This window comes from Petromyzon marinus, chromosome 84 (assembly GCF_048934315.1).
Source record: "Petromyzon marinus isolate PM22_M1 ecotype Great Lakes invasive population chromosome 84, UKy_Petmar_22M1.pri1.0, whole genome shotgun sequence".
NCBI classification, from domain to species: domain Eukaryota; kingdom Metazoa; phylum Chordata; class Hyperoartia; order Petromyzontiformes; family Petromyzontidae; genus Petromyzon; species Petromyzon marinus.
Window position 1 is genome coordinate 2,649,123 of NC_133749.1, and position 11,323 is coordinate 2,660,445.

At 56.0% G+C, this 11,323-nt stretch overlaps 2 protein-coding genes across 3 annotated transcripts in view; both read right to left on the reverse strand.

Moving 5' to 3' along the window:
* Window positions 1-934: 934 nt before the first annotated feature.
* On the reverse strand, window positions 935-11,317 carry LOC142907865 (uncharacterized). 2 transcript variants are annotated; one of them, XM_076057752.1, is made up of 5 exons: window positions 10,350-11,317; window positions 8,404-8,591; window positions 6,509-6,690; window positions 3,182-3,282; window positions 935-1,779 (listed from the first exon to the last, which is right to left on the reverse strand). In XM_076057752.1, exons 2-5 carry the CDS (start codon window positions 8,432-8,434, stop codon window positions 1,065-1,067), a joined length of 1,029 nt encoding a protein of 342 aa, XP_075913867.1. In that variant the 5' UTR covers window positions 8,435-8,591; window positions 10,350-11,317; the 3' UTR covers window positions 935-1,064. The 2 variants fall into 2 exon arrangements, with proteins under 2 accessions (XP_075913867.1, XP_075913866.1); XM_076057751.1 differs by having other exon boundaries at window positions 6,503-6,690.
* BAZ1B (bromodomain adjacent to zinc finger domain 1B) overlaps window positions 10,488-11,323 on the reverse strand; it is a 33,924-nt gene continuing 33,088 nt past the window's right edge. Inside the window, exon 9 of the mRNA XM_076057801.1 lies at window positions 10,488-10,497. Coding sequence (XP_075913916.1) covers window positions 10,488-10,497 — 10 coding nt within the window. The remainder of the gene's footprint in view (window positions 10,498-11,323) is intronic.

An 11,323-nucleotide genomic window follows, 5' to 3' on the forward strand; every position in this document is an offset into this window, starting at 1 on the left:
ACGCCACCACACACACGCCACCACACACACCACACACACCATACACACCACACACGCCACCACACACACCACACGCCACCACACACACCACACGCCACCACACACGCCACCATACACACCACACACACCACACACGCCACCATACACACCACACACACCACACACGCCACCATACACACCACACACGCCACCATACACACCACACACACCACACACGCCACCATACACACCACACACGCCACCATACACCACACACACACGACACACGCCACCACACACACCACCACACACACCACACACACCACCACACACGCCACCACACACACCACCACACACACCACACACGCCACCATACACACCACACACGCCACCATACACCACACACACACCACCATACACACCACACACGCCACCACACACACCACACACACCATACACACCACACACGCCACCATACACACCACACACGCCACCATACACACCACACACACCACCACACACCATACACACCACACACACGCCACCATACACACCACACACACACACGCCACCATACACACCACACACGCCACCACACACGCCACCACACACACACCACACACACACACGCCACCACACACACCACACACATCGCGCGAGTATAACAGACGACTCGTTAATCGGGCCGACAAAACACCTTAATATGCAGGGGACCACAGAACTTGGGCGACAATCTTTCGGCTAATCCTCTCCTGCACCCCCCCTCCCCCCCACAACGATCCCGTCCTGCCATAGTAATGTGGAGTTTCCCCACCGCGATCAACACAGCTCCCCCCCCCGCCCCCAACACCACGCCACTGCTTCTCCCCTCAAATCATCTCCACGGTTGACCTTTAAGCGACCCAGACAGGCCCCCCTCACCTACCCACCCACCCACCCCCGCCACTGTCCCACCCATCCCTCCGTGCACTTCTAACCCCGCCGCAGTGGGAGGAGGAGGAGGGCGGAGGGGGCTTCTAAAACCTCGTCACCAATCTCACCACCGCCACCACCACCACCACCACCACCTCATCCGGTTGAAGGAATCACCGCCTCCGCTTGGATCTCTTCGGCGTAGCCGGGGTCACCGCCTTCTCTCCACCTCGTCCTCCTCCTCCTCCTCTCCTTCCACCTCCTCCCGTCGACGCCTTCATGCCACGGGACTTCCCTGGCGGCCTCCCCCGTGGCTTCTTCACTCCGTCTCCCACTCCCACCGCTCCTCCTCCTCCACCGCCACCTCTTCCACCTCCTCCTCCTCCCCTTGCTCCTCGTCCCCTTGCCCTTCCTCCTCCTCCTCCTCTCTTCTTCCCTCGCGAGACGCCAACATTATAGTCGTCGTCACTACTGCTGCTGCTGCTGCTGCTGCTATCCTGCTCCTCCTCATCATCATCCTCCTCCTCCTCCTCCTCCTCATCGTCGTCGTCGTCTTCACGCCCGCGACCTCTTCGCCCGGGGCGCCCGGCGGCGGCGGCGGCGGCGACCGCCGCCTCGTAGGGCCACCGGGGCAGGCGGGCGCGGGCCAGGCGGGCGAGGAGGGCCTCGGAGCGGCGGGCACACGAGGCGACGGTGCCGCCACTGCCGCCGCTGCCTCCGGAGGAGGAGGAGGAGGAGGAGGCGGCGAAGAGGGCGGCGGCGTGGGCCAGGAAGGCGCTGGGGCCGCTGTAGCGGCCCGCCTGCAGGCGCAGGCGCAGGGCGGCCAGGTCCACGGGGCGGCTCGTCACGGGGCGCCGACCCTCGGCCTCGTCCGCAGCCTCCGCTTGCCTGGGGGGTGGCGGCGGGCGGCGGCGAGCGGAGAAGTGGGGTGCGGGGGTTCGGAATTAGAGTTGGGTAAGGTTGGTGGGGAGGGTGGGGAGGGTGGGTGGGGAGGGTGGGGAGGGTGGGTGGGGAGGGTGGGTGGGTTGGGTGGGTTGGTGGGTTGGTGGGGTGGGTTGGTGGGTGGGTTGGTTGTTGGGTGGGTTGGTTGGGATGTTTGGTTGGTGGGTGGGTTTGTTGGGTTGGTGGGTGGGTTGGTGGATGGGTGGGTTGTTGGGTTGGTGGGTTGGTGGATGGGTGGGTTGGTGGGTTGTTGGGTGGGTTAGTGGATGGGTGGGTTGTTGGGTTGGTGGGTGGGTTGGTTGTTGGGTGGGTTGGTTGGGTTGTTGGGTGGGTTGGTGGATGGGTGGGTTGTTGGGTTGGTGGGTGGGTTTGTTGGGTTGGTGGATGGGTGGGTTGTTGGGTTGGTGGGTGGGTTGTTGGGTTGGTGGGTGGGTTGGTTGGGTTGGTGGGTGGGTTGGTGGATGGGTGGGTTGGGTTGGTGGGTGGGTTGGTGGATGGGTGGGTTGTTGGGTTGGTGGGTGGGTTGGTTGGGATGTTGGGTTGGTGGGTGGGTTTGTTGGGTTGGTGGGTGGGCTGGTGGATGGGTGGGTTGTTGGGTTGGTGGGTTGGTGGATGGGTGGGTTTGTTGGGTTGGTGGGTGGGTTGGTGGATGGGTGGGTTGTTGGGTTGGTGGGTGGGTTGGTGGATGGGTGGGTTGGTGGGTGGGTTTGTTGGGTTGGTGGGTGGGTTGGTGGATGGGTGGGTTGTTGGGTGGGTTTGTTGGGTTGGTGGATGGGTTGGTGGGTGGGTTGGTTGGGATGTTGGGTTGGTGGGTGGGTTTGTTGGGTTGGTGGGTGGGTTTGTTGGGTGGGTTTGTTGGGTTGGTGGGTGGGTTGGTGGATGGGTGGGTTGGTGGGTGGGTTGGTGGATGGGTGGGGTTGTTGGGTTGGTGGGTGGGTTGGTGGATGGGTGGGTTGTTGGGTTGGTGGGTGGGTTGGTTGGGTTGGTGGGTTGGTGGATGGGTGGGTTGGTTGGGTTGGTGGGTTGGTGGATGGGTGGGTTGTTGGCTTGGTGGGTGGATTTGTTGGGTTGGTGGGTGCGTTGGTGGGTGGGTTGGTGGATGGGTGGATGAGTTGGGTTGTTTGGATGGTGGGTGGATGAGTGGGTGGGTTGGTGGATGGGTTTGTGGGTGGGTGGGCTGGTTAATGTATTTGTGGGTGTGTTGGTAGATCGGTGGGTTGGGTTGATGATGATGGTGGTGATGGTGGCCGATGATGGCGGCGGCGATGATGATGGCCGTAATGATGATAACGATGGTGACGATGATAATGACGACGATGATAACAGTGATGTTCATATGGTCACTCACCTAAAGGGCCAACTGTGCCTGAAGGCAATCAGCTGATCCAAGATCTCTTCACAGGCACGCATCTCCACGCTTGCCTGCGGACGCTCATCACTCTGCCTTCCCTGCAACAGGCAAAGATCCCCCGTGTAGCCTTAAGACTGTTGGGGCAAGTGCTACGCTACTGCTAGACACTACACCACTATACACTACACTACTAAGCACACACAACATACACACACTGGACTACTATACACTACAATACTAAGCACACACAACATACACACACACACACACTACACCACTATACACTACAATACTAAGCACACACAACATACACACACACTAGACTACTATAAACTACAATACTAAGCACACACACTACACTACTACTAGACAACACTAAGCGCACACACTACACGACTATACACTACACTATACATTACACTATACACTACACTATACACCACTATTATACACTACACTATACATTACACTATACACTACACTATACACTACTATACATTACACTATACACTACACTACTATACATTACACTATACACTACACTTATATACACTACACACTACTATACATTACACTATACACTACACACTACTATACATTACACTATACACTACACTACTATACACTACACTATACATTACACTAATATACACTACACTAATATACACTACACTATACACTACACTACTATACATTACACTATACACTACACTACTATACACTACACTAAACACTACTATACACTATACTATACACTAGTATATACTACACTCTACACTACACTACTATACACTACACTACTATACACTAAACTCTACGACTATACACTACACACTACACTACACACCACGCACGCAGGGCACTTGCTAGAGAGGCTGGCCAGGCGCCACCTTTGTCTCTCTTCCGCGTATCCTCACCTGGCCCTGGTACACTACACACTACACTACACGACTATACAGTACACTACACCACTATACACTACACACTACACTACACGACTATACAGTACACTACACCACTATACACTACACTACACGACTATACAGTACACTACACCACTATACACTACACTACTAACTATACACTACACTATACACTACAATACACTACACTATACACTACACTATACACTACACACTAAACTCTACGACTATACAGTACACTACACCACTATACACTACACTACTATACACTACACTATACACTACACTATAAACTACACTATACACTACACTATAAACTACACTATACACTACATTATACACTACACGACTATACAGTACACTACACTACTATACACTTTACACTATTATACACTACACTACTATATTACACTACACTATACACTACACACTACACGCACTTGCTAGAGAGGCTGGCCCGGGGCCACCTTTGTCTCCCTTCCGCGTATCCTCACCTGGCCCTGGTACACTACACTATACACTACACACTACACTACACGACTATACAGTACACTACACCACTATACACTACACTACTATACACTACACACTACTATACACTACACTACTATACACTACACTATAAACTACACTATACACTACACTACTATACACTACACTATACACTACACACTACACTACACGACTATACAGTACACTACACACTATACACTACACTACTATACACTACACTACTATACACTACACTAAAAACTACACTATACACTACACACTATTATACACTACACTATACACTACACTACACACTACTATACACTACACTACTATACTACACTATACACTACTATACACTACACGCACTTGCTAGAGAGGCTGGCCAGGCGCCACCTTTGTCTCCCTTCCACGTATCCTCACCTGGCCCTGGTACACTACACTATACAGTACACTACACCACTATACACTACACGCTACTATACACTACACACTAAACTCTACGACTATACACTATAAACTACACTACACTATACACTACACGCACTTGCTAGAGAGGCTGGCCAGGCGCCACCTTTGTCTCCTTCCGCGTATCCTCACCTGGCCCTGGTACACTACACTACACACTACACTACACTATACACTACTATACACTACACTACACACACTTGCTAGAGAGGCTGGCCAGGGACCACCTTTGTCTCCCTTCCATGTATCCTCACCTGGCCCTGGTACACTACACTATACACTACACTACACACACTTGCTAGAGAGGCTGGCCAGGCGCCACCTTTGTCTCCCTTCCACGTACCCTCACCTGGCCCTGGTACACTATACACTACACTACTATACTACACTACACACTACACGCACTTGCTAGAGAGGCTGGCCAGGCGCCACCTTTGTCTCCCTTCCACGTACCCTCACCTGGCCCTGGTACACTATACACTACACTACTATACTACATTACACTATACACTACACACTACACTACACGCACTTGCTAGAGAGGCTGGCCAGGCGCCACCTTTGTCTCCCTTCCACGTACCCTCACCTGGCCCTGGTACACTATACACTACACTATACACTACACACACTTGCTAGAGAGGCTGGCCCGGGGCCACCTTTGTCTCCCTTCCACGTACCCTCACCTGGCCCTGGTACACTACACACTATACACTATTATACACTACACCACTATACACTACACACTACACGCACTTGCTAGAGAGGCTGGCCCGGGGCCACCTTTGTCTCCCTTCCACGTACCCTCACCTGGCCCTGGTACACTATACACTACACTACACTATACACTACACACACTTGCTAGAGAGGCTGGCCCGGGGCCACCTTTGTCTCCCTTCCACGTACCCTCACCTGGCCCTGGTACACTACACACTATACACTATTATACACTACACCACTATACACTACACACTACACGCACTTGCTAGAGAGGCTGGCCCGGGGCCACCTTTGTCTCCCTTCCACGTACCCTCACCTGGCCCTGTGCACTATACACTACACTACTATACTACACTACACTATACACTACACTATTATACACTACACTACTATACTACACTACACACTACACTACACACACTTGCTAGAGAGGCTGGCCAGGCGCCACCTTTGTCTCCCTTCCACGTACCCTCACCTGGCCCTGGTACACTATACACTACACTACACACTACACGCACTTGCTAGAGAGGCTGGCCCGGGGCCACCTTTGTCTCCCTTCCACGTACCCTCACCTGGCCCTGGTACACTACACACTATACACTATTATACACTATACACTACACTACTATACTACACTACTATACTACACTACACACTACACTACACACACTTGCTAGAGAGGCTGGCCCGGGGCCACCTTTGTCTCCCTTCCACGTACCCTCACCTGGCCCTGAGCGTTGTGGCGTGGCCGCAGGCTGGGCAGCGGCCCCGCGGCCTCCCGGCCCCCGGCGCCCGGGCCGGGAGGCCGCTTCCTCTTGCCGGGAGGTCGCCCTCGGAGGCGAGGGCACGTCGTGGCTGGGGGAGGCCGCCTGCAGGCCGGCGGGCGGCTCACCTTGCGGGGACGCACTGGGGGGGAGGTGGGGGGGAGGGGGGTGAGGGAGGTGGTGGGGGAGGGGTGGGGGGGGAGGTGAAGGAGGTGGTGGGGGGGGGGTGAGGGAGGTGGTGGGGGGGGAGGTGGTGGGGAGGGGGGGGTGAGGGAGGTGGTGGTGAGGGAAGTGGTGGGGGAGGTGGAGGAGGTGGTGGGGGGGGGGTGGGGGGGGAGGTGAAGGAGGTGGTGGGGGGGGAGGTGGTGGGGGGGGTGAGGGAGGTGGTGGTGGGGGGGGGGTGAGGGGGGTGGTGGGGGAGGTGGTGGGGGGGGGTGAGGGAGGTGGTGGTGGGGGGTGAGGGAGGTGGTGGGGGGGGAGGTGGTGGGGGGGGGTGAGGGAGGTGGTGGTGGGGGGTGAGGGAGGTGGTGGGGGGGGGTGAGGGAGGTGGTGGGGGGGGGGTGGGGGGGGAGGTGAAGGAGGTGGTGGGGGGGGGGTGAGGGAGGTGGTGGGGGGGGAGGGGGGGGTGAGGGAGGTGGTGGTGAGGGAAGTGGTGGGGGAGGTGGAGGAGGTGGTGGGGGGGGGGTGGGGGGGGAGGTGAAGGAGGTGGTGGGGGGGGAGGTGGTGGGGGGGGTGAGGGAGGTGGTGGTGGGGGGGGGTGAGGGGGGTGGTGGGGGGAGGTGGTGGGGGGGGTGAGGGAGGTGGTGGTGGGGGGTGAGGAGGTGGTGGGGGAGGTGGTGGGGGGGGAGGTGGAGGAGGTGGTGGGGGGGGAGGTGGTGGGGGGGGGTGAGGGAGGTGGTGGTGGGGGGGGGGGTGAGGGGGGTGGTGGGGGAGGTGGTGGGGGGGGGGGTGAGGGGGGGGGTGAGGGAGGTGGTGAGGGAGGTGGTGGGGGGGGAGGTGGAGGAGGTGGTGGGGGGCGGTGAGGGAGGTGGTGGTGGGGGGAGGGGGGTGAGGGAGGTGGTGGGGGAGGTGGTGGGGGGGGAGTAGGTGGTGGGGGGGAGGTGGTGGTGGGGGAGATGGAGGATTTGGTGGGGAGGTGGAGGATTTGGTGGGGAGGTGGAGGATTTGGTGGGGGAGGAGGTGGAGGAGGTGGTGGGGGAGGGGTGGTGGGGGGTGTAGGTGGTGGGGGGGAGGTGGTGTGGGAGGAGGTGGAGAGGTGGTGAGAGGTGACGGAAATGGAGGTGGTGGAGGTGAAGAGACCAAATCGAATAAATCATCCTCATCAACATCGTCATCATCATTGTCGTCAAAATCATCATAATCATCACCATCCTCACCACCATCGCCGTCAACATCATAATCATCATCACCGTCGTCATCATCATCATTGTCGTCACATAATCATCATAATCATCACCATCATCACCGCCATCATCATCATCATAATCATCATCACTGTCGTCATCATTGTCGTCATAATCATCATAATCATCACAATCATCACCGCCATCGTCATCATCGCTGTCATCATCATAATCATCACCATCATCACCGCCATCATCACCATAATCATCATCACCGTCGTCATCATCATCATTGTCGTCACATAATCATCATAATCATCACCATCATCACAGCCATCGTCATCATCGCCGTCATCATCATAATCATCATCACCGTCGTCGTCATCATCATTGTCGTCACATAATCATCACCATCATCACCGCCATCGTCATCACCGCCATCGTCATCATCATAATCATCGTCACCGTCGCCAGCACCATCTAGTCACAACGAGACCACTGCCTCCACTCACGCTTGAGACTCCCGGCCCCACGCTCCTCCATCTCCTCCTCCTCCTCCTCATCGTCGTCGTCATCGTGATCGTCGCTGCCATCCTCCTCCTCCCCCTCGTCGTCATCGTCCCCATCCTCGCTGTCCTCCTCCTCCTCCTCGTCGGAGCTGGGAACTCCGCCGCTCTCACGGTCGTCTTCGTCCGCACCACTGCAGGGACGAGAGAGATTCCGGTGTGTCGTCATCGTTGCGTGTCACTGTGCGTGTCACTGTGTGTGTGTCAGTGTGTGTGTCAGGTGTGTGTGTCACTGTGTCACTGTGCGTGTGTCACTGTGTCCTCTGTGTGTGTCACTGTGTGTGTCACTGTGTGTGTCAGTGTGTGTGTCACTGTGTCACTGTGCGTGTGTCACTGTGTCCTCTGTGTGTGTGTGTCACTGCGTTTGTGTGTCACTGTGCGTGTCACTGTGTGTGTGTCAGTGTGTGTGTCACTGTGTGTGTCACTGTGTCACTGTGCGTGTGTCACTGTGTCCTCTGTGTGTGTGTGTCACTGCGTTAGTGTGTCACTGTGCGTGTCACTGTGTGTGTCACTGTGTGTGTCACTGTGCGTGTGTCACTGTGTCCTCTGTGTATGTCACTGTGTGTGTCACTGTGCGTGTGTGTCACTGTCCTCTGTGTGTGTCACTCTGTATGTGTCACTGTGTCACCGTGTGTGTGTGTCACCGTGTGAGTGTGTTACCGTCTGTGTGTACATGTCACTGTGCATGTGTCACTGTGTGTGCATGTGTCACTGTGTCACCGCGAGTGTCAGTGTGTGTGTCTCACCGTGTATGTGTCACCGTATGTGAGTCTATACGTGTCACCATGTGTCACCGTGTGTGTGTGTGTCACCGTGTGTGAGTCTATACGTGTCACCATGTGTCACTGTGTGTGCATGTGTCACTGTGTCACCGCGAGTGTCAGTGTGTGTGTCTCACCGTGTATGTGTCACCGTATGTGAGTCTATACGTGTCACCATGTGTCACCGTGTGTGTGTGTGTCACCGTGTGTGAGTCTGTACGTGTCACCGTGTGTGTGTGTGTGTGTCACCGTTTGTGAGTCTATACGTGTCACCGTGTGTGTAAGTGTGTGTGTCTCACCGTGTATGTGTCACCGTATGTGAGTCTATACGTGTCACCATGTGTCACCGTGTGTGTGTGTGTGTCACCGTGTGTGAGTCTATACGTGTCACCATGTGTCACTGTGTGTGTGTGTGTCACCGTTTGTGAGTCTATACGTGTCACCGTGTGTGTCAGTGTGTGTGTCTCACCGTGTATGTGTCACCGTATGTGAGTCTATACGTGTCACCATGTGTCACCGTGTGTGTGTCACCGTGTGTGAGTCTATACGTGTCACCATGTGTCACTGTGTGTGCATGTGTCACTGTGTCGCCATGTGTGTCAGTGTGTGTGTCTCACCGTGTATGTGTCACCGTATGTGAGTCTATACGTGTCACCATGTGTCACCGTGTGTGTGTGTGTCACCGTGTGTGAGTCTGTACGTGTCACCGTGTGTGTGTGTGTCACCGTGTGTGTGTGTGTCACCGTGTGTGAGTCTGTACGTGTCACCGTGTGTGTCACCGTGTGTGTGTGTGTCACCGTGTGTGTGTCACTGTGTGCGTGTCACCGTGTGTGTGTGTGTCACCGTGTGCGTGTCACCGTGTGTGCGTCAGTCACCATGTGTGTGTGTGTCACCGTGTGTGTGTGTGTCACCGTGTGTGTGTGTGTCACCGTGTGTGTGTCACCGTGTGCGTGTCACCGTGTGTGTGTCACCGTGTGTGTGTGTGTCACCGTGTGTGTGTGTGTCACCGTGTGTGTGTGTCACCGTGTGTGCGTGTGTCACCGTGTGTGTGTGTGTGTCAGTCACCGTGTGTGTGTGTGTCACCGTGTGCGTGTCACCGTGTGTGTGTGTGTCACCGTGTGTGTCAGTCACCGTGTGTTGGTGGCACGCCGTGGCGGGCTGGGTTGGCACGCTGGGCACAACCACTCGCGGTCGGGGAGACTGTGCAGGGCTGGGCGCAGGCACAGCAGGTGGAAGGCCTTGCCACACTCATCACACAACACCAACTTGCTATCCTCTCCTTAGCATACAGATACACACACACACACAGATACACACACACACACAGATACACAAAGATAAAGATCCCCTGTATAGCCTTAACAGACTGCAGGGGCAAGTGCTGTTAGCGAGCAGCACCTATGAGGGCCGGAACGGTACACGAGGGGGTGGGTGGCCAGCACCACGCCCGACCGCCTTTGTCTCCCTAAGTGGCGATGTTTACTACGCACCGCACCAGGTACTCATTCGAGGCTGAGTCGACCTAGGGGAGGCACGGGACCGGTTCAGAGAATCGTCACCGGTGTTGGCCGTGAGCGGGAATCGAACCCGGGTCGCCGGGTTCGTAGCGCAGCGTAGCGCTAACCGCTACACTACCGCTCCCCACACACACAGATACACACACGCAGTTACACATACACAGATACACACGCAGATAGACACACATACACACAGATAGATAGGCAGGAGGTCACGGGGCAGACCGTGCAGGTGCCACGGGTCGACTGACCGAGACGACTGGCTAATGCACCACACCTGTGCCCCCTACTGTGCCAAACTGCTGTGCTTTAGCCACCCGGCGCTCAGCTCGTTGTTGTGAGCGTCGCTCCTCCGCCCTCCGTTGTTGTTGGAGGGCGACTGCCTCCAACTGCCCAGTAGCGTCCTTCACGAGCCTCCTCCACAGAGGCCGATCTTGACACCTCCTGTACCACATCACTCCATCTCTTCTCTAGCCCGTGCCGCGCCCATTTAGCCCCCTCAATACAGCTCAACAAAAGCTGTTTCGGCATGCGGTGGCTGGGCATGCGGGCTACATGACCCAGCCACCCACCCACTCACCCATCCAT